At 47.2% G+C, this 25,681-nt stretch overlaps 1 protein-coding gene across 1 annotated transcript in view; it reads left to right on the forward strand.

The window, feature by feature from the left end:
• Positions 1-372: 372 nt before the first annotated feature.
• The window catches only part of LOC146869109 (uncharacterized), a 75,556-nt gene continuing 50,247 nt past the window's right edge, over positions 373-25,681 (forward strand). Inside the window, exons 1-3 of the mRNA XM_085653390.1 lie at positions 373-702; positions 19,556-19,867; positions 25,128-25,305. Coding sequence (XP_085509516.1) covers positions 411-702; positions 19,556-19,867; positions 25,128-25,305 — 782 coding nt within the window. The 5' untranslated portion in view covers positions 373-410. The remainder of the gene's footprint in view (positions 703-19,555; positions 19,868-25,127; positions 25,306-25,681) is intronic.

The following is a 25,681-nucleotide window of genomic DNA, read 5'->3' on the forward strand; positions in this document are numbered from 1 at the left end:
TCCAATACCTTCGGGTCGAGTTAGCGCTAAATAAAATCTGGAGAAAAAAAAAAAGCCTCACACACGTCCAGTCTCTCAAACTAAGAGGGCTGCCCTCGTGATATAGCAGGGGAACCATGCCCAACCGACCTTGGAGAAAATCCCACCTTGTATCCACACAGAGTGGCTACTCTGGTATATCCCACATCTTCGCTCTGTCCAGCTTTGACAGTGACTTTTCTTAAAGTAGACGTGGAGTTAGTTCTCTATCTTATTTTACAAGTCCCTTTATCTGTTTATTATATATTACATAAAGTCACACACACATGTAAGTGATGTTGCACATCAATAAAAGACAACAATTCAAGTGTGTTTGCTTTTCCACAGGTTTACCGAGCCGGGATCTATGGTGTCATGGAGATGAAAGAGCCATGGCAGGCTCAGGAACCACAATACATTGCTTCTACGATAAAAACAGATTTTTATTTGCAAACAAATACTGGTGTGCTGGTGCGTCCCGAAGAACCTGTGACGTTTTATGTGACACAAGTGGTTTTATGAATGAAAAATATGCGACTAGGCTTTCATTAGAAGATACCAGATCTGGAATTCTCTCCATCACTTTCAGGCAGCTTTCATTAGCAGATTCAGGCACGTACTGGTGTGGAATAGAACGGCCATATATGGACATCATGACACCAATGACGCTGGATGTAAAGGAAGGTAAGTCTCGTGAGCAAATTAAAAAGACATCAATTTCAATAAACGATTTAAAACCGTTAGTAATAACCATTTGCAGAATGAGTAACTTTTTAAAGTTTGTTGGTGAGTTTTCCTGTCCTATTGTAAATTTATTAACGCCAAACACATGAATACCTGTATGTAGGCGATGCAGAAATGTACTCGAAAAGGAGGCAAGAGAAACGCTTTTAAAGAATTGCTTGCAACATGTGCAGGACACTCCGGGGCATCTCAGCAACAACCGGCGATAATTATCGCTAAGCGCACTTAGCGCTAGGATAATTATCGCCGGCTAGCGTGGATTTTTATTGCTGAGATAGCGTGCTATTAGCAACGCTTATCTCAAAAGCGATAAAAATCCTCACGCTAACAGGCTAACGTGACATTATCACTGGAAACCCAGCGATAATCTCACGCAATGTGGCGTTAGCTTGTTGATAGGGCCTCACAAACTTAGCCATGATATCCACCCTCCATAGGATATCATGGCTAAGCCAGTCCTGAAGCAGGCGTAAGGAAAGTAGCGATAACAGGGGTTAGCGCTACTTTTCCTGACACTGTGCTTCATAGCGTGGGGCTTGATGATAGGATAAATGTACCTTAGTGACATTTCTCCTGTCATGTCAGGTCAGGAACGCCCACATTGCCTCTCATTAGAGATGCAAAGCTGAGCGTTAAGAAATCGTGCGCTAACGCAAGGTTTCACGCGTTAGCGTGACCTTGCTAATTAGGCGAAAACGGACGCAAAAGCGGCGATAATTTTCTATCGCCGGCTTGTAGATATGCCCCTCCACTCGCAAGGTCGGTGGGCGGCAGTAAAACCTGAGTCACAATTGGTACTGCTGGGGCCGATGGAAGAATGAGGAGGCGACGCCACACGAGCTCCTAGCGGTCCTGGGCGTCGTCACTGCTCTAAGGGATGTTGCATGGGACTGGAGGGCTGCACAGGCACCGCCTTCATCCCAATGGGCACGTGGGATTGGCTACTGAGCCACAGCAGAACAATTTGTATACAAATCTCGTGGCTGTTGGGAGAAACACGGGAAGGTCTGAGGGACATGGTGAATTACTCAGAATTAGAATGTACAGCAATGATATCTGTGAAGGATCTGCACGCTTGGGTTATTCATTCATCGGAGTGGGGTTCTACAGGTGTTAAAATCAAATAAAGCACTTGTAGAAAAAACAAAATAAAATTGTATGATCTTACTCTTGAAAAGAGTTGTGCGATGGAACCACGCATGCGTTTATCACGCATGCCAGTCCCACACAGTCTGTACAACTCAAGTCTTAACCACGGATATGCCTTTACCACAACTATTTATGCGTTGTCAAAGCATGTATGGTAAACACATTTCCCTGGTTAAAACTTGACACCCTGACCCCTGCCCTGAGTCCTAAAACTACCCCCTCCCTCCTGAAAACTAACCCCCTTCCCCTAGAGCGCTAACAACGTCCTTGACCTCCAGTCCTAAATACTACCCTCCCTCCTCAAAGCCCTACAAATTACCCCAACCTCCCCCTGAGCTCTAAAAATGACCCCACCCTTGAAAACTACCCCAAACCCCCACCTCCTTTAAACTACCCTGAACCCAACCCTAAAAACTACCCCAAACCCCACCACCCCTGAAAACTACCCCAAACCTCCACCCCTGAAAACTGCCCTGACCCCCATCCCTGAAAACTACCACAAACCCCCCTCCAACCCCACTTACCTGTCTCTGTCCGCTTCTCGACGCTCCTCTTCCAAGTCCCCGCCTATTCCGAACACTAGAGCGCATTTGCCTTAACCACGCATTTGCATGGTCAAGGCGAATTTGTTGTTCGGAAAAGTGTGGTTACGCTTGCGGGCTTCTGGAACTCGTGGCTCAGGCTGCGCAATTCTGGACGTTTGTTACCAGGTTTCAGCCAAATGGTATTTCAAATGGTCAATGGTGGGTTCCAAATATTGAGCGCACTTGGGCAAAACTTTTTTTACCATGACCTTAGACCCTGCCAGCTAGCTCAAAGATGAATGAATGAATAAATGATCGAAACTTGTAAAGCGCACAGCTACTCCAACTGGAGTGTCCCGGCGCAAGAGGTTCACACATGACTGCAGCCGAGGACGACTTAACTTTTAAAAAGCCATGTTTTCAGCTGCTTCTTAAAGGTAGCCAGATCCGTGGATGCTCTCAGAACCACTGGAAGTTTGTTCCGTGCTTGAGCACCCAGGAGACTGGAAGATTTGCTATGCCTGCATGCCAAGCGTACCTTGGGGACGCAGGCGAAATCGGCAGAGGATGATCTAAGTGCTCAAATGGGTGCGTAGTGACAAGCACGCCTTCTGATGTATCCGGCACCTTTGCCATGGAGGGCATTAAAGAAAATTACAGTTCCCTTACATTTTATCCACGCCCTCACTGGAAGCCAGTGTAAGGCCGTGAGATGAGGTGTCCTATGAGACCTAGGTTTCAATCTGAGAATCGCCCTAGCCACTGAATTCCGCACCACCTGGAGCCGCTGAAGGAGGGAGTCCAGTAGACCCAGGTAAACGACATTGGCATAGTTTAATCTAGACGTAACCAGCTCCTGAACCACTGTCTTCCTGGAGTCTGGTGGGAGGAGGGGGGGGAATTTTCTCAGCATACGAAGTAGGCCAAAACAGGTTCCCACCAGGGCCTGAACTTGGGAGCGCATAGAGAGGGCATTATCGATGTAAATGCCCAAATTCTTAACTATGGATTGGGCAACGCTCGGGGGGGGGGGGGGGGGGGGGGGGATAATTCCTCCGGCCACCATTGGCTCCAATTGCTCACAAAAGGCAGGACAAAGAAAGCAATCTCTGATTTATCAGAGTTGCACTTGAGCTGGTTCCCCTTCAGCCGTTTAAACACCTTTGTGAGACAGGATCTGATTGCGCCCCGTCGAAGTCTGCGCTTTTGTGAGACAGGATCTGATTGCGCCTCATCGAAGTCTGTTCTTTTGCGAGACAGGATCTGATTGCGCCCCATCGAAGTCTGCGCTTTTGTGAGACAGGATCTGATTGCGCCTCATCGAAGTCTGTGCTTTTGCGAGACAGGATCTGATTGCGCCCCATCGAAGTCTGCGCTTTTGTGAGACAGGATCTGATTGCGCCCCATCGAAGTCTGCGCTTTTGTGAGACAGGATCTGATTGCGCCCCATCGAAGTCTGCGCTTTTGTGAGACAGGATCTGATTGCGCCCCATCGAAGTCTGTGCTTTTGTGAGACAGGATCTGATTGCGCCCCATCGAAGTCTGCGCTTTTGTGAGACAGGATCTGATTGCGCCCCATCGAAGTCTACGCTTTTGTGAGACAGGATCTGATTGCGCCCCGTCGAAGTCTGCGCTTTTGTGAGACAGGATCTGATTGCGCCCCGTCGAAGTCTGTGCTTTTGTTGCATGAAAACATCAGCTGAGTGTCATCAGCATATGACATTATCTTGGCGCCATTTGCCTCTGCCAGGGATGCTAGAGGCAACATATATACATTTTAAAAAGTTGGACTCAAGGAACAGCCCTGTGGGACTCACACCTGCATACTGGGCATGGGGGCTGAAAAAGGGGGAGTCCATATTACCCGTTCTCTATCCTTCAGATAGGATGATATCCAGGCCAGAGCCCGACCTCCAACGCCCATGCTCCTCAGTCTGTCGAGAAACATCTTGTGCGGCACCGTGTCGAACGCCGCTGACAGATCTAGTAGTGTGAGCATCGCTCTACCTCCCTGACCAAGCTTATCTTTGAGATGTTCCGTCACCTCCAGCAGAGCTGTTTCAGTGCTACAACTGGGCCTAAAGCCAGATTGAGGGGGGTGCAAGAGATTCTTACTTTCCACACGCTCCATGATCACTTTACTAACATGTTTTGGAGAAGGCCGGAACGAGGGAAATAGGCCTATAATTCGTGGGAACGCTAGGGTCTGCATCTGTTTATTTTAGGAGCGCCAGGAGTTTTGCAGGCTCCCAGAGTGACGGCACAATGCCCGCAGAAAGAGAGGAGTTCAGCACCTTATTGACTGGTTGGTTTATGGTGGATGCTACGATGGATATCGATTTGGCTGGACATGCATCTGCTGGTGATCCTGACTTGAGGCCCATAAGGTATGCAAGTGAATCGCCAGATTCAACGGCTGGGAAGAGTAACAGTGATGGCCCTTGTGAGAGTGCCGGGGGCGAATGGGGCCTGATTATTTCATCATAGATGCGATATGAAGGCCTATCACTCCCAGGCTCCGCAAAGAAGCATTGATGGATTGTCATAATTTTTTCGTGAAAGGAGCGGGCCACCTGGCTCGACCAATCTGCTGATAGCGGGGCGTCCTTACTGGCTGCCTTGGGAGCCGTAAAGGTCTTTACAATACTAACAAGCATTTACAATGCAATAGGTCTCTCATTTTCAAAACTTTGACCTATTGGTATTGTAAATGACAATATCTTTAATTATCGCAGGTTTTTTCAACATAAATAAAAGGCATTGTCATTTACAATGGCAAACGCTCAAAATCTCGCAAATGCGAGACCTATTGCATTGCAAATGCTTGTTTAGATGGGAATCACAGTTTGGGTTGCCTCGTGTGTGCATTTCCAGGGACTTTCTGCTGGATTTAGGTTGCTGGTGTTCGTAGGGGGCCGTCAATGCGCCCCAAAAACAGGCCCTCATCCTTCACTCCTCTAGCTTAAGCAACACCATGGGACATTGGACTGACAACATTGAATGACCCACGACCAGGATGTCTTCTTGTAAAATGATCTCTCCAGAGCTGACTAGTAATTAAATCATCACATTTCCTTTCCTGGAAGCCAAGAAAATGATGGCATCGGCCGCAAGGGCCACTTTCCCTTCCTGCTGGGCCATGTCAGGGACAAATGGTGACATCAGCTGGTTCTGAAATGCCCAATTAGCCTCAGCTCCATTGAAGTACCTGCAATCCCCAGCCTTAATGTTGGCAAGGCTCCGGGTTCAACCACAGGCGCGCTGTTAAATGCAGCTTTTATTGGATTGTCCTCTGCAGAGCCGGCAATGAAGGGCCTTTATCAAGAAAGCATAAAACATCAGCTCTATGGATGACAGAGCAGCGAAAGAGGAGGGAGAGGCAGGCGAACGAGATGCGGAAAGTAGAGGCACAGAAAGAGGGCAGGCCCCTGCCCACAACCTCTCAGCTGTGAAATGTGCGGGGCCTCAGTTCAAATCGTAGAAAAAACACTCCTTTTGTGAGTTATAAATAGGGCTAACTTGACCTGAAGGCATCAGAGCGCTTTACATGAGCACCAGTTGCATTACAGACGGACACATTCATTTTGTTGGGCAGGGGTAGATTGAGCGATTTGCCCAGCATCACAGGATGTTTAGCGTTCCTGCCCAGACTCGATAGGTTCCTCAGCTTCAAAGTCGCCTGCTCTTGCTGCAGTTAGGCCACACCCTCGTCTTCTTGTTGTGCTGCATTTTCCAAAACCCTCAGACCCCCCCTGCTGCAGAAAAGTGGCCTGCATTTATCCCTTACCTACCTTGTTATTGCCAGCCTGCCCATTCTTTCTATCTCTGGCCTCTCATCTGCCTGCACTCCACCACTGTGCAACCCTCCCTTTCCGATTTTGCCATTGAGGTGGATTCAATCTTCGATCCCAGGATACCTTCTCTTTCACCATCGGTGCACTAACTGGGTTGAACTATTTTGCAGGAGGGCATTCGAAGGTTCAACTTAGATCACTAAGCTGTGCGGTGATCTTGTGCATAGTGGTTTTGGTGTAGTATTTATAGAGCACCTTCCCGTATTCCTTGCGAGGCCTATAGCCCTTTTATTTTCCTGCACTAACCACTGCTTCCACCCCAGGGTTAGCGAATAGAGGATAGTTTATTAATGGAACATGGTTTATGCTGTTTGTCTGCTTGGTATTGCACATTAGCCAGGATTGCTCTGCTGGTACAGCAACCGCCATTATCGGTGAGGGAAATACCTTGTTGTAAAGCACTTTCCATCCAGCGCCCAGAACCAGCTAAACTGTTCCACGAGAAACACCCCAGCATAAGAAAATCTGTAAGCTTCCACTGCAATTGTTTAACGTAGTTATAAACGAAAAGGGACATACGAAAAGGAGCAATGAGAGACGGTGAGCCCAGTGAATTATCCCCTTTCCCAAGTTCTGTGACCCCTCCCCATATGTCACAAGCGACCTCTCTGGCTGCCTCCCGCGAGTGGTGCGCGCCACAGCGAGCGATCTGTTTTCAATTATTGCGCCCGTGTCTGGGCACGATAATTGAAAACAGATGTCTGCGTGCGGGTAACAGACACCAATAGGCCATGGGCGGAGCAACGCGACCGCCTTTGGCCTATTGCGTGCTTTCTGTCTAAAAAAGACGACCGCAAACGCCAATACCGTGGACCAAAAGGAGTCGCACACGCACGACCGTGTTCGATTTCAGGGTCCATTTTGGAACCCTCCACAAAAGGGCTCTCGCCTGCGCGAGCAGTGCTGCGCACTGCATCGCTAGGAGCGAGCCCTAAAAATGTCTCTGCCTTGTTGTTAGTGGACACAATTTTGGTCTGCAGATAGCTTATCTTGGCCACTTTCACCATCTTATAATGAGATTTTAAAGCTGCCTTATAAATGATCTTATCTAATGATTGAACCACTTTCTTTCGAGGACTTTGCATATACTTTTGCTAACTCTCAAGGGTTCATTGAACCAAGGAGCAGAGCGAAATATTCTCTTCCGGGTGCGTGTGGTCAAAGGGGCAACCTCATCAATGTTGGGCCTGAGCCATGATTCTAAAGCACAGGCGTCCAATTCGGGATTGTCCGAGAGAGAAGGAACGGAAGAGATGGCATAGATATTTTATTGAGGGTTCTATAATGATATTCAGTCGCTTTCCTACCAGGTGGGACATACATCCCTGTGTCCGATATCCAAAAGTTAACCAAGAAGTGATCGGAGCAGGTTAAGGGGATTGGAGGGTCAGTTTCCAGTTCCATATTACAGAAGATTGGATCTAAAATGTGCCCCAAATGATGTGTGGGAACAGAAATAAAAGAACTTAGATTGCAAGCTGCCATTATTTCCGACAATGGAGTCCATATGTAAGTTCAGATCACCCAAGATGAGGAGGTGTTTGTATCTGAGAGCAAGCGGTGTAATGCATTCCTGCAGGGTCCTAATCATATTGCTAGATACACCAGGTGGTCTATAGATCAAGATCCCGGCAATGCATGCGTGTGGTGAAAGTGTACAGCGGAAACCCAGGCATCTTGCGCCTTCCACCGGGTCTAATGAGATAGAGGTACACTCCAGCTCTTGTTTGAAAACAATAGCAACGCCACCACCATTCCCGATCACGTGGTCTCTCCTCATGATTTTATAACCTGAGCGAAGGGCAGCTGCGATGGAGGGGTTCGATCGCCCTAACCTAGCCTTGGTTCAGTGCTAATGTCACAGAGCTCCTGGCTTCAGGAGACTACCTGCTCCCCTGGTTTGGGGGATAATATATTGAAGCGATCCGTGCAAATGCAAAGACTCCGTGCACGCGGGCCTCAGCAGCAGGCAGCAACAGACAGCTGCAGGTCCCGCTCATTTAGCATGTAATGTACCACACAATGGATTAGAACTCTTTTATTCTTAGTCGAGGGTTCGAAATACCTTCTTGCTCCGAGGCATGTGTGCCCAGTTTCTTATTGAATATCTTCCATCATGGAACAGTTATAATGTATTTGCATCTAACCATCTTTGTACTATAAGACAGTTCTTGACTCAGCATAATAATAATACTATTAATAATAGTGATAATAATATCAACAACATTTGGAAGGGATGACCCCACAAACCTAATCAATTATATTGATGATTACTGCACAGTTCACTGAAAAACTCTGCTTTATCCCTGATGGCAAAAGCAACATGCAGTTATCCAGTGAAATGCATGTAGTGAAGGTTGGATGCTGTAAAGGCCTCTCTTGTTCCCTTCTTATTTCCCCAAGGAAATGGCGGTTCTTCCTCGTAACCCTGATGTTATCCTGCTCTTGACGTGCATGAGAAAGTGGCTCCTTGAGATGGTCCAGGAAAGAAAGAGAAAGCCACACAGGGTAGAAAAATTTCTACTCAACATAGTTCACATTGAGGATTATGAAAGATACAAGTATTAAAAAAGCAAGACACCAAAACGAACCTGAGGCAGGGTCAAGAAAGGGCCTAGTTTAAAATCTTCAAGAATAGACATTCAGTTAGAAATACTGCTATAGCTACAAAACTGTTGTGTGCATCCATCCCTGACCAAACCGTCCTCATATATGGTTTTGTCAGAAATTACATCAGAGAAAAAATGGTTAACATCATCTCACTATGGGAAATTGTGAGAACATACCCTGGAATTCAATGAGATTCTATCCAGTTGGTCTTACAGAGAAAGCTGTGTGGGGTCGTTGGTCAGGGAGAGGATCAGCTGGGTGTCGTCGGCGTAGGAGATGATGTTGAGGTTGTGTTGGCGTGCGATGGCCGCGAGGGGGCTCATGTAGACGTTGAAGAGGGTGGGGCTGAGTGAGGATCCTTGGGGTACGCCGCAGATGACTTCGGTGGCCTCCGACTTGTACGGTGGTAGGCGGACTCTCTGTGTCCTTCCGTCGAGGAAGGAGATGATCCATTCCAGTGCCTTCTCCTGGATTCCGACATTGCTGAGGCGCTGCACTAGGGTGCGGTGGCAGACAGTGTCGAATGCCACGGAGAGGTCTAGGAGGATGAGGGCCGCTGTCTCTCCGTTGTCCATCAGGGCTCGGATGTCATCGGTGGCAGCGATGAGGGCGGTCTCGGTGCTGTGGTTGGCTCGGAAGCCAGACTGTGAGGGGTCGAGGGATCCATTCGTCTCGAGGAAGGCGGCCAGCTGCTTGTTGACGGTCTTCTCGATGACTTTGGCTGGAAACGGGAGGAGCGAGATGGGGCGGTAATTCTTGAGTTCGGTGGGGTCCGCTGTTGGTTTCTTTAGTAGAGCGCTGAGTTCGGCGTGCTTCCAGCTCTCGGGGAAGGTGGCGGTGTCGAAGGAGGTGTTGAAGATGTCCCGCAGGTGGGGTGCGATGACAGCGTTGGCCTTGTTGAATACGTGGTGAGGGCAGGGGTCGGTCGGAGATCCGGAGTGGATGGAGTTCATCGTGCGGATGGTGTCTTCTGTGTTGATCGGGGTCCAGGCGCTGAGGGTGGTGGTGGGGGGCGTTGGTTCGGTCGTGGGGGGCGTTGTTTGCGGGATGAAGCTGTTGTGTATGTCAGCGATCTTTTTGTGGAAGTATGAGGCGAGGGAGTTGCAGAGGTCTTGCGACGGGGTGATGTCGTTGTTTCCGGCGTTGGGGTTGGAGAGCTCTTTCACGATGTTGAAGAGTTCCTTGCAGTTGTGTGCGTTGTTGTCCAGCCGGTCCTTGAATGCAGTTTTCTTGGTGGCGTGGATTAGTTGATGGTGCTTCCGGGTGGCGAGCTTGAGGGTGGTCATGTTGTCCGGGGTAGGCTCCCTTCTCCAGGCTTTCTCGAGGGCTCGGCAGTTCTTCTTGGAGCTCTTGAGTTCGTCGGTGAACCATGGGGCCTTCTTGCTGCTGGGTCTGCTGGGCGGGGTCCTCAGTGGGGCGAGTTAGTCCGCGCAGGTGCTGATCCACTTCGTGAGGTTGTCGGCGGCCTGGCTAGGGTTCGCTGAGCTGGCTGGAGGGTGCTGGCTCAGGGATGCGGCGAGCTGGTCGGCTGTGATCTTGTTCCAGCTTCTTCGAGCATCCTGTTGCTGGTGGTGGTGGATCGTGGTTCTTCTGAAGGTGAAGTGGACGCAGCTGTGGTCCGTCCAGTGGAGTCCAGTGGCGTGGCTGAAGGTGATGTCTTTGCTGGATGAGAAGACGGCGTCGAGTGTGTGTCCGGCGAGGTGGGTGGGGGTGGACACCAGCTGCTTGAGTCCGAGGTTGGCGAGGTTGTCAAGCAGGGTGGTGGTGTTGCGGTCGTTGTTGTTCTCCAGGTGGAAGTTGATGTCCCCCAGGAGGATGTAGTCAGCGGAGGGGAGGGCGTGTGGGCTGATGAAGTCGGCGATGTCCTCGCTGAATGGTGTGCGTGGTCCCGGGGGTCGGTAGATCAGGGTGCCTCTGAGGGTGGTCTTGGGGTCGGTGTGGATCTGGAAGTGTAGGTGTTCGGCGGTAGTCAGGGTGTCGTCGGTGTTGGTCGTGATGCGGATGGTGTTCTTGTGGACGATGGCGATGCCTCCTCCAGTCTGGTTGTTGCGATCTCTCCGGGTGATCTTGTATCCCTCTGGGATGGCGATGGCGATGTTGGGCGCTGAGGAGTCGTTCATCCAGGTTTCCGTGAGGAAGGCAACGTCTGGAGATGTGGTGTCGAGGAGGTTCCAGAGTTCGATGGCATGTCTGTGGATGGAGCGGGTGTTGAGCAGGATGCACTTGAGGTGGTTGCTGCTGGTGTTCGGCTTGGCGGGTGCTGGTACGGGGCAGGTCCGGATGCAGGTGAACTTGCAGGCGAGGCAGCTGAAGGGTCCGTGAGTGCGTCTCGGGGTGGCTTGGTAGCATCCCGGGGTTCGGCCGGTGTTGAGTGCGTTGAGGGTGGCGGCGTCGTACATCTGGCGGGTGGGCTGGGGTCCACGGGGGCCATGGGTTCGGGCGCTGGGCGCGGGCCAGGCACGGACGGGCGCAGACGGGCTTGCCTTAGGCGCGCCTTCGGCGCGCCAGCGGCGCGCCCGCTGCGCGCGTCCGCTGCGCGGCCTCCATATGAGTGGGAGCGGGAGGGAGGAGCAGCTGGGAGGCGGGAGCGGGGCGGCCAATGGGGATCAAGGGGGTGGGGCCGCAGGGACGCAGCGGCGGGAAAGGAGCGGCGGGGGCAACGGAGCAGAAGGAAGGGTGCGAGGGGGAGAACCGGGCAGGGGTACAGAAGGCAAAATCAGGGCGGTGGATACAGAAGAAAACGGGGCTGGCTGAGGGGTACAGAAGTCAAAGGTTAACTGGGGTACAAAAGACAAAAGTTAGCTGGGGTACAAAGGCACAACGAATACAGGCAGTCAGGAACCAGGGGTTCAGAAGGCAAAATCAGGGCGGTGGATACAGAAGAAAACGGGGCTGGATGAGGGGTACAGAAGTCAGAGGTTAGCTGGGGTACAAAAGGCAAAAGTTAGCTGGGGTGCAAAGGCACAACGAATACAGGCAGTCAGGAACCAGTGCAAGTGGCAGCAGCTAACGGCAGACGGCGGCCTGCAGGGCACACAGGGGGCTGCGTGGCGGTGAGGGGAGCGACCTACCTGAAGCAGGGTCAAAGTTATATTCTTTAATTCTGCATGTCCCTCCCTCAAAAGTTGCGAATATCTGTGAATCATGGATTGTAACTGGGCCGGGGCAGGGGAGTTGTCGTCACCTCATGTGCTCATTCTGGATTTCTTAACGAATTCTTTGTTTTATAAACCCTTCCCATTTAATTTATTCAATTTTACAGAATACTCCCTTTGACATGCATTCGCAAAAAGAAATAGATACATATTTTGTATAATTTCTACAGTTGAAGAACTTTCCCAAGCATCCGTCCTTGGTTCTTGGCAGCCAGTCAATGTTGTCCCGGTCAGCTGGTCATTCCAAGACTTTAATGCACAGACTCAACTTGTTACGTCTCAACCGCCTTCTTTTCTTTTGGCTCAGCACATCAGGTCCAAACGCACACTTTTAATAAAGGAATCCTAAACTGATGTTAATTTCTCAAATATGTTATTATCACTGTTCACCACCCGCTTCTCCTCTATCCCATGTTATTTTCTTCTTTGTTAAGCAAAAGCATTAGCAGCGACAACTCTTTTTAAATCCAGGCGAGCATTTGCCAAGCACGCGGTACCTCGAGACCCACAATTGTTGACTCCTTGCGCATGCGTGAGAGTTTTCCTCTCACATGGGTTAATCACATGATTATTTACGGGGGACGGGTTCGCACATGCGATTTTCGGTTTCAAGCGGGACTTCAGTTACGTTGCACATTATTCTTTGTTAACTAAGCACGCAGTAAGCCTTTTTCCCCATACGTGAATGTCGAGTGTATGTTAATTTTCTTTCAAGTGTCTATTTCTACTTGTTAGTATTTGTTAACGAGAGGTTGATTTCAGCAAGTTTCTTTTCTTCGAATCCTTGCTCCATCACCTCCTTGCTTTTCCCTAATTTTCAATGCTTTCTCCTTGCTTTTTCCCATTTTTTGAGTGCCTCCTCCTTGCTTTTCCCTCGTTTTTGCTGCTTTTTCCCCAGTCTTTTTGAGTGCTCTCTCCTTCCTCTCCCTTCATTTTAATTGCTTTCTCCTTTTTACCACATTGCTTTTCCCTCGTTTTCACTGCTTTTGCCTTACTTTTTCCCCTGGTTTTTGAGTGCCCTCTCCTTGCTTTTCCCTTGTTTTTCACTGCTTTCTCCTTGTTTTTCCTCCATTATTTTGAGTGCCCTCTCCTTGCTTTTCCCTTGTTTTTCACTGCTTTCTCCTTGTTTTTCCTCCATTATTTTGAGTGCCCTCTCCTTGCTTTTCCCTTGTTTCTCACTGCTTTCTCCTTGTTTTTCCTCCATTATTTTGAGTGCCCTCTCCTTGCTTTTCCCTTGCTTTTCACTGCTTTCTACTTGTTTTTCCTCCATTATTTTGAGTACCCTCTCCTTGCTTTTCCCTTGTTTTTCACTGCTTTCTACTTGTTTTTCCTCCATTATTTTGAGTGCCCTCTCCTTGCTTTTCCCTTGTTTTTCACTGCTTTCTCCTTGTTTTTCCTCCATTATTTTGAGTGCCCTCTCCTTGCTTTTCCCTTGTTTTTCACTGCTTTCTCCTTGTTTTTCCTCCATTATTTTGAGTGCCCTCTCCTTGCTTTTCCCTTGCTTTTCACTGCTTTCTACTTGTTTTTCCTCCATTATTTTGAGTACCCTCTCCTTGCTTTTCCCTTGTTTTTCACTGCTTTCTACTTGTTTTTCCTCCATTATTTTGAGTGCCCTCTCCTTGCTTTTCCCTTGTTTTTCACTGCTTTCTCCTTGTTTTTCCTCCATTATTTTGAGTGCCCTCTCCTTGCTTTTCCCTTGTTTTTCACTGCTTTCTACTTGTTTTTCCTCCATTATTTTGAGTGCCCTCTCCTTGCTTTTCCCTTGCTTTTCACTGCTTTCTACTTGTTTTTCCTCCATTATTTTGAGTACCCTCTCCTTGCTTTTCCCTTGTTTTTCACTGCTTTCTACTTGTTTTTCCTCCATTATTTTGAGTGCCCTCTCCTTGCTTTTCCCTTGTTTTTCACTGCTTTCTACTTGTTTTTCCTCCATTATTTTGAGTGCCCTCTCCTTGCTTTTCCCTTGTTTTTCACTGCTTTCTACTTGTTTTTCCTCCATTATTTTGAGTACCCTCTCCTTGCTTTTCCCTTGTTTTTCACTGCTTTCTACTTGTTTTTCCTCCATTATTTTGAGTGCCCTCTCCTTGCTTTTCCCTTGTTTTTCACTGCTTTCTACTTGTTTTTCCTCCATTATTTTGAGTACCCTCTCCTTGCTTTTCCCTTGCTTTTCACTGCTTTCTACTTGTTTTTCCTCCATTATTTTGAGTGCCCTCTCCTTGCTTTTCCCTTGTTTTTCACTGCTTTCTACTTGTTTTTCCTCCATTATTTTGAGTGCCCTCTCCTTGCTTTTCCCTTGTTTTTCACTGCTTTCTACTTGTTTTTCCTCCATTATTTTGAGTACCCTCTCCTTGCTTTTCCCTTGTTTTTCACTGCTTTCTACTTGTTTTTCCTCCATTATTTTGAGTGCCCTCTCCTTGCTTTTCCCTTGTTTTTCACTGCTTTCTACTTGTTTTTCCTCCATTATTTTGAGTGCCCTCTCCTTGCTTTTCCCTTGTTTTTCACTGCTTTCTACTTGTTTTTCCTCCATTATTTTGAGTGCCCTCTCCTTGCTTTTCCCTTGCTTTTCACTGCTTTCTACTTGTTTTTCCTCCATTATTTTGAGTGCCCTCTCCTTGCTTTTCCCTTGCTTTTCACTGCTTTCTACTTGTTTTTCCTCCATTATTTTGAGTGCCCTCTCCTTGCTTTTCCCTTGTTTTTCACTGCTTTCTACTTGTTTTTCCTCCATTATTTTGAGTGCCCTCTCCTTGCTTTTCCCTTGTTTTTCACTGCTTTCTACTTGTTTTTCCTCCATTATTTTGAGTGCCCTCTCCTTGCTTTTCCCTTGTTTTTCACTGCTTTCTCCTTGTTTTTCCTCCATTATTTTGAGTGCCCTCTCCTTGCTTTTCCCTTGTTTTTCACTGCTTTCTACTTGTTTTTCCTCCATTATTTTGAGTGCCCTCTCCTTGCTTTTCCCTTGTTTTTCACTGCTTTCTACTTGTTTTTCCTCCATTATTTTGAGTGCCCTCTCCTTGCTTTTCCCTTGTTTTTCACTGCTTTCTCCTTGTTTTTCCTCCATTATTTTCAGTGCCCTCTCCTTGCTTTTCCCTTGTTTTTCACTGCTTTCTACTTGCTTTTTCCCCCGTTTTTGAGTGCCCTCTTCTTGCTTTCCCCTCGTTTTCATTGCTTTCTCCTTGTGTTTTTCCCCTCATTGCTGCTCCTGCCTGCTGCCTTTTCCCCGCCCCCTGCCTGGCCCAGCCCGCTGCCGCCCAGCACCACTCCGACCTCCCATGACCTTCTTAATGGAGGCTGCAGCATGACCGCATTGGGCAGGCCAAGCTCACCCCATGCTGCTGCATCATTCTTGCTCCTGCCTTCTCCTTGCTTTTTCCATGCTTTTTGAGTGCCTTCTTCTGGCTTTGCTCTCATTTTCACTGCGTTCTCCTTGCCTTTTCCCGTTTTTTGAGTGCCTTCCCCTTGCTTTTCCCTAGTTTTCACTGCTTTCTCTTGCATTTCACCCTGTTTTTTGGGTGCCTTCACTTTGCTTTTCCCTCGTTTGCACTGATTTCACCTTGCATTTTACCCTATTTTTTGAGTGCATTCTCCTTGCTTTCTCCTCATTTTCATTGCCCTCTCCTTGTTTTTCCCTTTATGTTTTGAATGCCTTCTCCATGTTTTTCCCTCGTTTTCACTGCTTTCTCCTTGCTTTTCCCTGTTTTTTGAAAATTCCTTCTCATTGCCTTCTCTTTGTTTTTATTGCTTTGTCCTTGTTTGCTCCCCATTTTTTGAGTGCCTTCTTCTTGCTTTCCCCTCTTTTTCATTAAAAAAAAACCAGTTGGCAACTCCAGCCTCTCACGGGTGATTTTCTGTGCTTTATAAAGCCTTGGTTGATTGATTGAACCATCTTTGATACAAATAGATTTAATGCTAGCCACGCCTCCTTCTTCAGAAAAATCATGTTTCATTAAGGCCATCAGGCATAGGTTGATGACTTTCTGTTTAACATCTTTCTTGGTTTCCATACTCCCCTATCCCACATGGTGAACTCCCAACCCGGTGTTCCTATATATAATATACACACATATATATATATATATTCACTGAAAAAACCATAGGTTTCACACACGTTATAGTTAGGAATTAGCATTTAAAAAACCTTGCAAATTCACTGAAAAAACCATAGGTTTCACACATGTTATAGTTAGCGGAAATTTTACTGATAAAAAACCAATGAAATTCCCCCGTTATAGTTAGTGCAGGCAACTATAACTCACGCGACCGCAATCCTCTGCTGATGCTAATACTGTATTTAGACACTTATTTGCCCATGTCTTCTTCCATACATTTTTAGCTATACATATATTACAAATATTTTTTTTTCATAAAGACACATATGTCATCAGCAGAAGATTGCGGTCGCGTGAGTTATAGTTGCCTGCACTAACTATAACGGGGGAATTTCATTGGTTTTTTATCAGTAAAATTTCCGCTAACTATAACATGTGTGAAACCTATGGTTTTTTCAGTGAATTTGCAAGGTTTTTTAAATGCTAATTCCTAACTATAACGTGTGTGAAACCTATGGTTTTTTCAGTGAATTTGTACGGTTTTTTTAAATGCTAAGTTACTTTACGCCATTCGTGGCGTGCGCGCCCACTTAACGCAGTTCGTTCCGTGCGCGCACGGTGCGCTTCGCGCACAGTGAGCACGCGGTGCGCTTCGCGCACCGCGCGCCCACTTTACGCAGTTAGTGCCGTGCACGCACGGTGGGCACGCGGTGCGATGACAAAGCAAGAAAGCACGTCAACAAATCTGTTTCTGCTTTCCTCCGTGACTATGGTATGGGTGCCATTTACCACAACAACTTGCGTTATGACATGCAAGACATTTATAGAGGAGATGGTGTGCACTTCAATGATGAAGGGAACAGAGTCTTCCTCTTGAACCTTAGACTCTGCATCGGTACTTACTTGTAGGTACCACTAAAAAATCATTTCATAAACACAACGGCTCTTTTTAGAGCCCCCTAATATCTAAACACTTAAATCTGATTTTCATTTTTTTTTTTTTTTTTTTCTACCGTACGCTTACCGTAAGCTTACCGTACGCGTACCCCGTGATTTTTTTTAAAATCAATAAATGTTTTTTTTGTACTTTTCTGTCCTTCTTTGACCCCCTTACAAATGTTAGGGGGTCTGTAACTCTCCTCATTGCCCCCTTTCCTTGTTTTCACTCTTTTTTTTCAGAGTGAAATACACAAAATGGCGGCCGCCGCTTCCTGGTTTCGGCCGATTCGAATGTTTACTAAGATCTAAGAGCCAATCAGAATCGCGCTCGCGCACGCCACCGTACGCTTACCGTAAGCGTACGGTAAGCGTACCGTAAGCGGGCTCAGATATATATATTGATTTAAAGGCTATTTTCTCAGAATCTACTGAACAGATTTACACCAAACCTACAAAAGGCACTTCCTTGACCTAGGGACTACCTCTCTGCCAAATTTTGAGTAATTCTGTTCAGCCGTTCGGGCTGTAGCTCGTTCTAAAGGTCCTATGGAAAAATGCATGGGAAAAATGCGTTTTGGGACCCCCCTTTTATCTCAGCCCCCGCTTGCCGGATCCCCCCGAGACTTTCAGGGTAGGAGCGGAGCGTAGCGCCCCACCTATTTTGAGAAATTCGCGAGGATTCGTCGACCGGCGCCAAAGTTATTCAAAATAGAATGTTGAGGTTTTCCTATGGAAACGTGGTCCTAACTATAACTACCTACTGGCGACCGCCAGTAGGTAATATATCAATATATCATCAAGGTACATATACATGGAGTAAATGTATACTTACCTTTGTAAACATAGCTACAAGCTATTGAAGTAGTTGATATTTGGGCCATAATATCTTGACAGGATTATATTAAAAACTTAATATTCTGTTAGAATACCCCTTCACACATGGCACTTATCAAAATACTGAAGTAACCATAAGTTCCAAGATGCACAGTCTCTTAAATTACACCTGCCATTTCCTCAAATCGCACATCCTAATGGTCCATACACTGATCAATGGCAGGCTTGACTATGCCAATGTGCGACAGAGCGCTCTGCACAAGCGCCAGGTGATGCAGACTGGCGTAACATGGCGTTCAAGAACCTGCTCCTTTCATCCTTCTCAGACTCCAATTTCTCCTGGCGGGAATCTATCTTCACACTTTTCATTTTTCTGTCACTCAGTGACATCTGCCAGAACTGCTAAAGATGTGTAGTGGGCATAATGCTGACTTGTACCCATCTCACTCTAACAAACAGCCACCAGATGAGCTCTTTAGAGTTTCCCTCATGTCCTCGACCACCTCCTGATAGAAGAAAGTTCCAGATTCAAAGTAAAGCCAGAGTCCACTTGCATGTGTTCCCTCACACATCTGTGTTATAAGCACCTCGCTCAGCGGGCCCCTTGCAATGTTTATCTTGACACAGCATGAGGGTGAAGTGCTTATCTGGTTATGAATCCATCTCAAGAGAGAAGTATACATATTTTTGTACTTTGGTTGTTCTTTTCTAGGGACGTAATAACTTTTGATTGCCCAGCTTGTAATGAACAGCCTTTGGAGCACACGGAAGTGTGAACAAATCGGGTCGTTCAATTAACTGCTTTTAAGGCGTGGCAGGATGTGGGAAGAAAAAACATTTGCAACCACTTCTCCTACATCATAACCCTGCAGGGAGACTCATGTCCAATGTCTCAGCCTACTTTGTTTACCTCATCCTTAGTTTACCTCAGCTCTGGAAAAGTTAAATCTCAAGCAAAGAACAGTTGACAGCAGCTTTCTCACTCACCCTATGGATGAGCAGAGCTGGGCTGTGCATTGCAGATCGGATGCTAAGGAACCTCTGGGCATCTTAACAAGGGCTTTATCTCCGCTCTTTTGGGTTTCAAAGCCAAAGAAGCGGAGATAAAAATATCGCCCTATCAACAACATGCGACTTTGCATGTTAGCACCCTTTTTCACTACGCTTCCCTTCTCTAATGAGATGCAAAGTGGGCGTTCCAGAGCAAAATAATAGGAGAAATGTCGCTAAGCGACATTTCTCCTATTATCAAGCTTAACGCTAACCTTGTTAGAGACAAAAAAAGCAGCGCTAACCTCGGTTAACGCTGCTTTTTTACGTCTGCTAATTTTCAGACTTAGCCATGTAATCCAACGGGAGGTGGATCACATGGCTAAGTCCACCGTGGGCTATCAACAAGGATATCCCTATCCTTGTAGTTTTATCGTTGCATTACCAGCGATAACCTCCCAAAATGCTGCTATTCGCTGGATTTTTTATCGCCTAGACGGTTAGCGTTGTTAATAACGTGATAACCAGGCGATATTATCCAGCAATAGCAGGCGTTAAAAAAATTACCGCTAAGTGCCCTTAGCATTAATTTTCCCTGTTCCTTGGTAATATGCCCCATTGCTTTTTCTGTTTGCGTAAGATAAAGACTTGTTGAGAGAATTCTACCGCTGCGGCTGAAGAACATGTTTTTGTTGCAGAGCCTGTGTCCCCTCCTTTCATCACATTCCTCACTGCACCCGAAAGAACATGCGGAGGGGAATCGGTGACTGCGCAGTGCAGGTCGGTGAAGGGATTTAATGTTAAGTACGTGTGGTACAAGAAGAGCGAGTCCGCTGCTGTCGCTGTTTCCCCGTCTGCGGACATGAACCTCCACTGTGGAGACCTCGCACAGACTCAGGAGTATTACTGTGTAGCGTCCAACCGTGGGAGCAAGAAAGCGAGCCACATACTCACCGCTGTGGTCCTGACTCCATCCCAGGACAACTGCATCTACCAGCTTGTGTTAAATGGTAACGTTTCATGTGTGTCTGTTTCACTTGTCTGTGTTTTTTAACCTGTGTGTGTGTCTTCCAAGAGGAGGCTGAAGGATCTTGTGGCACGACCCAGTCTTCTTCAGACAAGCCATCCAAAGCAGTTCGGCTCCTTTTCCTGTGCACTTTGCCATGTGGGCCCTGATTAATATTCACTGGACTGAAAAGGCAGCAGTAAAGTTACTTCATCCAAACCACCAACAAAGCTGCAGAAGTAAAGGGTACTCTCTTCTCTTTGACAGAGAGGAAAAGAAAAGGCAGCACTTACTTTGCACGTTATCTCCTGTTTGAGATCGATGGGCTGCATTGCATGCATCTGCTGACGTCACTTCCTCTCTCAGAGGTGGAAGAGAGTTCACAAAATGGTGGAGTGAGAAGGACGTTTGAATAGTTAACACAAGGCAGATGAAAGGCGCTTTTGATTGGTAAATCTAGTATAAATGAAAGCAGCAATAAAGAACAATTTATTTTATATCTGAAACAATATTATGCCTCCATTAAATTGTTGAAAATGCTATCAAGATATCCTACCAGGTTTTCTCCTTCGGCTCCTGCTCTCTGCTTCTTGTGACCTCATCCATCATATCCAATGAATGGGCAGCTGCCCAGATGCTTAGATACTATTAATGCTGCCTGTTTCTGTTCCAGAGAAGTGCTGCACCTGCGCTTCTTAAAGTGCATGTGTTCCACAACAAAGAGTACCTTCTGGACTGCGTACCATCAGTTTACTTTCTTTAGAAAAACTGCTCAGTCTTCACAGGAAATGGCAAATCATGAACTTCAGAGCAGAGGCTTAAAAGTGTGCATTTTTTGGCTAAAAGCATGAAGCTTGGCAGAAGGGTTGATTTCATCTAAATTGCAATTTTATATCATTGTAAGCAGTGGTCTCAAGCCCCGTGTGGCCCCGTAGTGGAAAATATATACTCAAAACAATGGTTCACCTGGAATTTTGTAGAAAGGCTAATACATATATCCTAAGCATAAAATGAATGAATGAATGAATGTACTAACACATTCACACATTAACACATTCTAACCTTATGAGTGCATTTAATTAAACAAGAAAAGTACAGGAACTACACTTGTAGTGCAGTAATCTGTAGACCACATAGACATTGTGCAAACATCACATACAGGGTGCAATAAACAGACAAAACAATCAACGTGCGCTGTGTCCCAAGGTTAAAAAACACATCCAAGTAGAGTGGTCATAAGATCATGCACAGGCAACAGCTTTTAATATGCACACCAATCACTGAAAATAGCAAATTCTTTGAAGCCTGTGACAATTAGTGGCGTTTCAAACTTCATAGGAATGTGGACTTCTTTTGAGGACAATGCGCAACAAGGACACCTGATTAAAGGGAAGCTACAGGGCCACGATTGGATAAAGGAACCGGGAAGCGTGAGAGTACCAGCAACACCCTAAAATGTGATAGCTAAAATGTACTCCTTTGGGGGCATATCATCAAGCTGACGATAAAAAATTATTGCCGCTTTTACGGCCGTTTTCGGCCGAAAAGCGGCGATAATTTTATCGCCTAATTAGCAAGGCCACGCTAACGCGTGAAACCTTGCATTAGCGTCGGGATTCCTAACGCCCAGCTTTGCATCTCTAACGAGATGCAAAGTGAGTGTTCCCGACCTCACATGACATCAAGCCCCACGCTATGAAGCATAGCGACAAGAAAAGTAGCGATTACCTCTGTTATCGCTACTTACCGTACGCCTGCTTCAGGACTGACTTAGCCATGATATCCTATGGAGGGTGGATATCATGGCTAAGTTTCTGAGTCCCTATCAGCAAGCTAACGCCACATTGCGTGAGATTATCGCTGGGTTTCCAGCGATAATCTCACGTTAGGCAGTTAGCGCCAGGATCTTTATCGCTTTTTTTTTTTTTTTTTTTTTTTTTTTGAAAATTTTATTGAACAAGAAATCAATTACAAGAATGGGCCTACAACCACCGGGGCCGGCCGCTAGATTCGGGAAGGATCATACAGAGGTTAAGGCAGTAGTCGACTCCCGGGGTCCAGCCCCGTACATGACTCCGGAAAGTCCTAGGGAAGCAGGATACATAGGTTTAACATAAATAACAAATAAAAACAAAAGGCGAGGCGTAAAGGCAAAAAAGGTGGGTAAGGCTACATCAGGGGGACTCTACTTCTGATCTTCAAATAGCTACTAAAAGGCAGGAGTAATAATAGGTCGGGGGGGGGGCACGGGAGAGGAACGTCTATATTCGATTATCTCAAAAGTCGCAGGGAACCATCAAGGGTCAGGGGGACAAGGCAATGTCGGTGTCCACCAGGGGGGGAACACAGATACCCCCACGATACGCATTCCATTGCCCCCAGATTCTACCCCACGCCCCCGGCTTGCCACGAGCAACATACACAGTCTTCTCCCTGAACATGCACCAGTCCATGTTCTCCTTCCATACGGACACGGTGGGAGGCCGCTGGGAACCCCAAAGCTGCGCTATATCTCTCTTGGCAATCATGTTCCCCAGGGCCGCCCACCGAGTCTGAGCCGCGTTATAATCATTGGGCTCCCACACATTCAGGACACAGCGACGCACCTCCGGCAGCAGCACAACCCCGGTGACTTGTCCCATGACCACATGAATCCGACGCCAGTATTCCGCCACCTCGCGACACTCCCAAAGGATATGGAGAAAGGTGGCTCTGAGTCCACATCCCCGCTTACAGAGCCCGTCTTCAGAAAATCCCATCGAGACCAAACGGGGACCCGTCACATACACCCGGTGGAGAATCTTAAGTTGGACCAGACGGAGACGGGCTGGAATGGCCACTTCCTTGGGGGACGACAGTGCGGACTGCCAGTCCTCGTCGTCCAGTTCCACCCCATCCCCCGTCCACGCCTCCCGGAGGCGCACCAAGAGGTCAGCCCGATTATTGATAAGTTTTTTATAAATTAATGAAATAGTACTGTCGGGGACATGACCATCGAGTATGCGGTCCTCGAGGGGCGAAGAAGCCGGGATATTGGTCCCCTCCTCAAAAACAGAGAGCAGGGCATGCCGAATCTGGGCGTAGCGGAAGAACTCCCTTTCCGTAAGTTCGTATTCGCTCTGGAGCGCCGCGAATGTTTTAACAGCACCCTTAATCCATAGGTCTCCCACTCTACTAATACCAATCGTGTCCCAACGTTCAAACCCCTTCGTTGTCCAGAGGCTTCCCAGGCGATCGGAGGCAAACAGAGGAGTAGCACATGTTAATCGCTCACTCCAGCCCAAGGCTACATTGGCCGCCTTCCAGATCCGTACCGCAATCTTAGTAGGGCCCGTAAGGGTCCGTCCCGCCGAGCTGGAGTAAAGTGCCCTGTTATAGTTCCCGCCGGGAAGCAGGAATTTATCCATTTCATACGCCGGATTCAAGCCAGGCGCATACGTGGCATGGTTTATGGCCGACAGCTGTGAGGCCCAATAATACCTGCGAATGTCGGGAAGCGCGATGCCCCCGTCGTACCAGGGGAGAGTAAGCTTCGCCAGAGCGATACGCGCCCGTCCATCCCACACCAATCTCCTCTGCAGGCTCTCCACCTCCCGAAAGTAGGACACCGGAATAACGTCGAAGGAGTTCTGGAGTGCATAGAGAAATCTGGGAAGGGACATCATTTTGAACAGCGCTGCCCGACCCAGCGCTTTATCGCTTTTGAGATAAGCGTTGCTAATAGCACGCTATCTCAGCGATAAAAATCCACGCTAGCCGGCGATAATTATCCTAGCGCTAAGTGCGCTTAGCGATAATTATCGCCGGTTGTTGCTGATATGCCCATCAGTTAGGATTCAGTCCTGGAGATGGTGAAGGTGCGCTGTTCTCCCACTTTCGGCACTTGGACTGAATTAGCCAGCGGCAGCTTGGTTTACGCACAAGACATATTCAAGAATAAGAGGACATCTCCCCCAGCTGACCGAGCCATAGGGCAGAAGCGCACATCAATTGCCCACGGTGACACCACTCGGTTGCAAGCACCACCGAGTGAGTGCATCTTCTCTATCACATTTTAGATGTCACTGGAGCTCTCACGCATCCTCGTTCCTTCGGGGTGTGGTGCAAGTTTTTGAAACTGAAGGTCAGTCTGCCTGCGTTGTTCGAAGGCAGCTCCCTACCAGTGATCTGAAGGATAAGATTGAGATCAGGGCAACAGGTGAGAGAGTGTGTCAGGACTGGAGCTAGAAAAGTGTGATATCTCTGGTCTAGTCTCAATGAGTACACAGGGGCATATTATCAAGACATCTAACCTGAGCTTCAATTGGAATTCCATAGAGCATATTATCAAGCCCATTATCGCCGTTTTAGCGCCTGTCTTGATAATATGCCCCATACTTTCCTGAGCAGGACAATCCGGGCTCTAAGTGACACTGTGAACTGTTCGACCGAGGGACATGGCCCAAGAACGCCGCTAAATTAACTGGGGAGAAATATGTCTTCCTGATTGGTATGAGCGTGAGGAAACGATGAAACGATGAAATATCCATTGAGTTGCTCTCCTTAATTCTTAATATGGAAGTGTAGAAGACTAAGGCGGCAGTGAGTCAGTGACTGCCTCTGGTGAAGGGGGCATGATGAGGGCATTAAATACTGTGTCACTTTCCTCATCCAGCTCTCGATGGCGAGTAGGCAACTGGTGATATTGGCGATGACTGCCAATGGAATGAGTTGCATGCCATTGGCATAGCCGCGGAGTTAGACGTCTATGTCTCTGGATAGCGAGCATATGGGAAGTCTGAAAGAGCATGAAGCCATCAGGAAAAGACGGCTCTTCAAGGACTGCACAAGATACCTCAGGGGGATGCGGTGGAAAAAGGGGAAGGGTGACATGTTTGGACCAGTCGCTCAGGGAGGATAAGCTGCGTGTGATGAGGTGGGTGGGGATGGTGGCAGCCTGGATTTAGTAGATTAGGGTGGCATTGGGTGCAATCTCAAAAGCAATGGAGAGGTACAAAAATGGGCAGTTCATAAGATTGGCAGGAGTGGGTGGTACATGAGGAACAAACCATGGTATTCTGCAATGGAGGCTTGTATGGCCCTTCGAATGTTTGATTCGGAGGAATGGCGTCTGTGCTGATGACCAAGTCAAATTTGCTCGGGGTGCACCAGTTGACTGTCATCCAGCCTGAGATGGCCACAGCCCGGCCTGAAAGCATATCGCAGTGAGTTTTATTGTTTCCCTCATTTTCCACTGGCTTTAACTTTAAATTGTTTGTTTTCAGGTGTGGGAACATATTCCTGTGTTCTCACAACCACATTAATGACAACATCAACAACAATGCCAACTCCTCCCGTAAATACGATGTCTCTCAATCTTTCCAAAAGAAGCTATTTTAATTCAGAATGTTGCCCATCAACAGCAAATACATCCTGCTTAACGACGGCATCTCACTGTCACGGGTAAATATACTTTTCCTATTTTAATAACTGAGAAATGCAGGCAGTTTCTTTCCAATATACATTTTGCCATGATTAGCTATATTATTAATCATTTGTAAAAAAATTGCTTAGCCTCATCTTATTCTTAGACATATGTATATAAGATGTATATAAGATGCAGAAGTTTGAGCTGAGTTTTTGATTTTTATACAACATTGCGTGAAACGAACCTTAACGGTTAGTATGACTAAGAACATGATATTATGCCTCCCTAAAGTTATGGATGAAGAAAGTTCAAAGTCCAGACTCATCAATTACAAAAAAGCAAACTGACCTAGAAATGCACCCAGGGCTTTTCTGCATGACTCTCAGGTGTGTCATTGGATAAACTGTACTA

This window comes from Triturus cristatus, chromosome 1_1 (assembly GCF_964204655.1).
Source record: "Triturus cristatus chromosome 1_1, aTriCri1.1, whole genome shotgun sequence".
In the NCBI taxonomy this organism is placed as follows: Eukaryota; Metazoa; Chordata; class Amphibia; order Caudata; family Salamandridae; genus Triturus; species Triturus cristatus.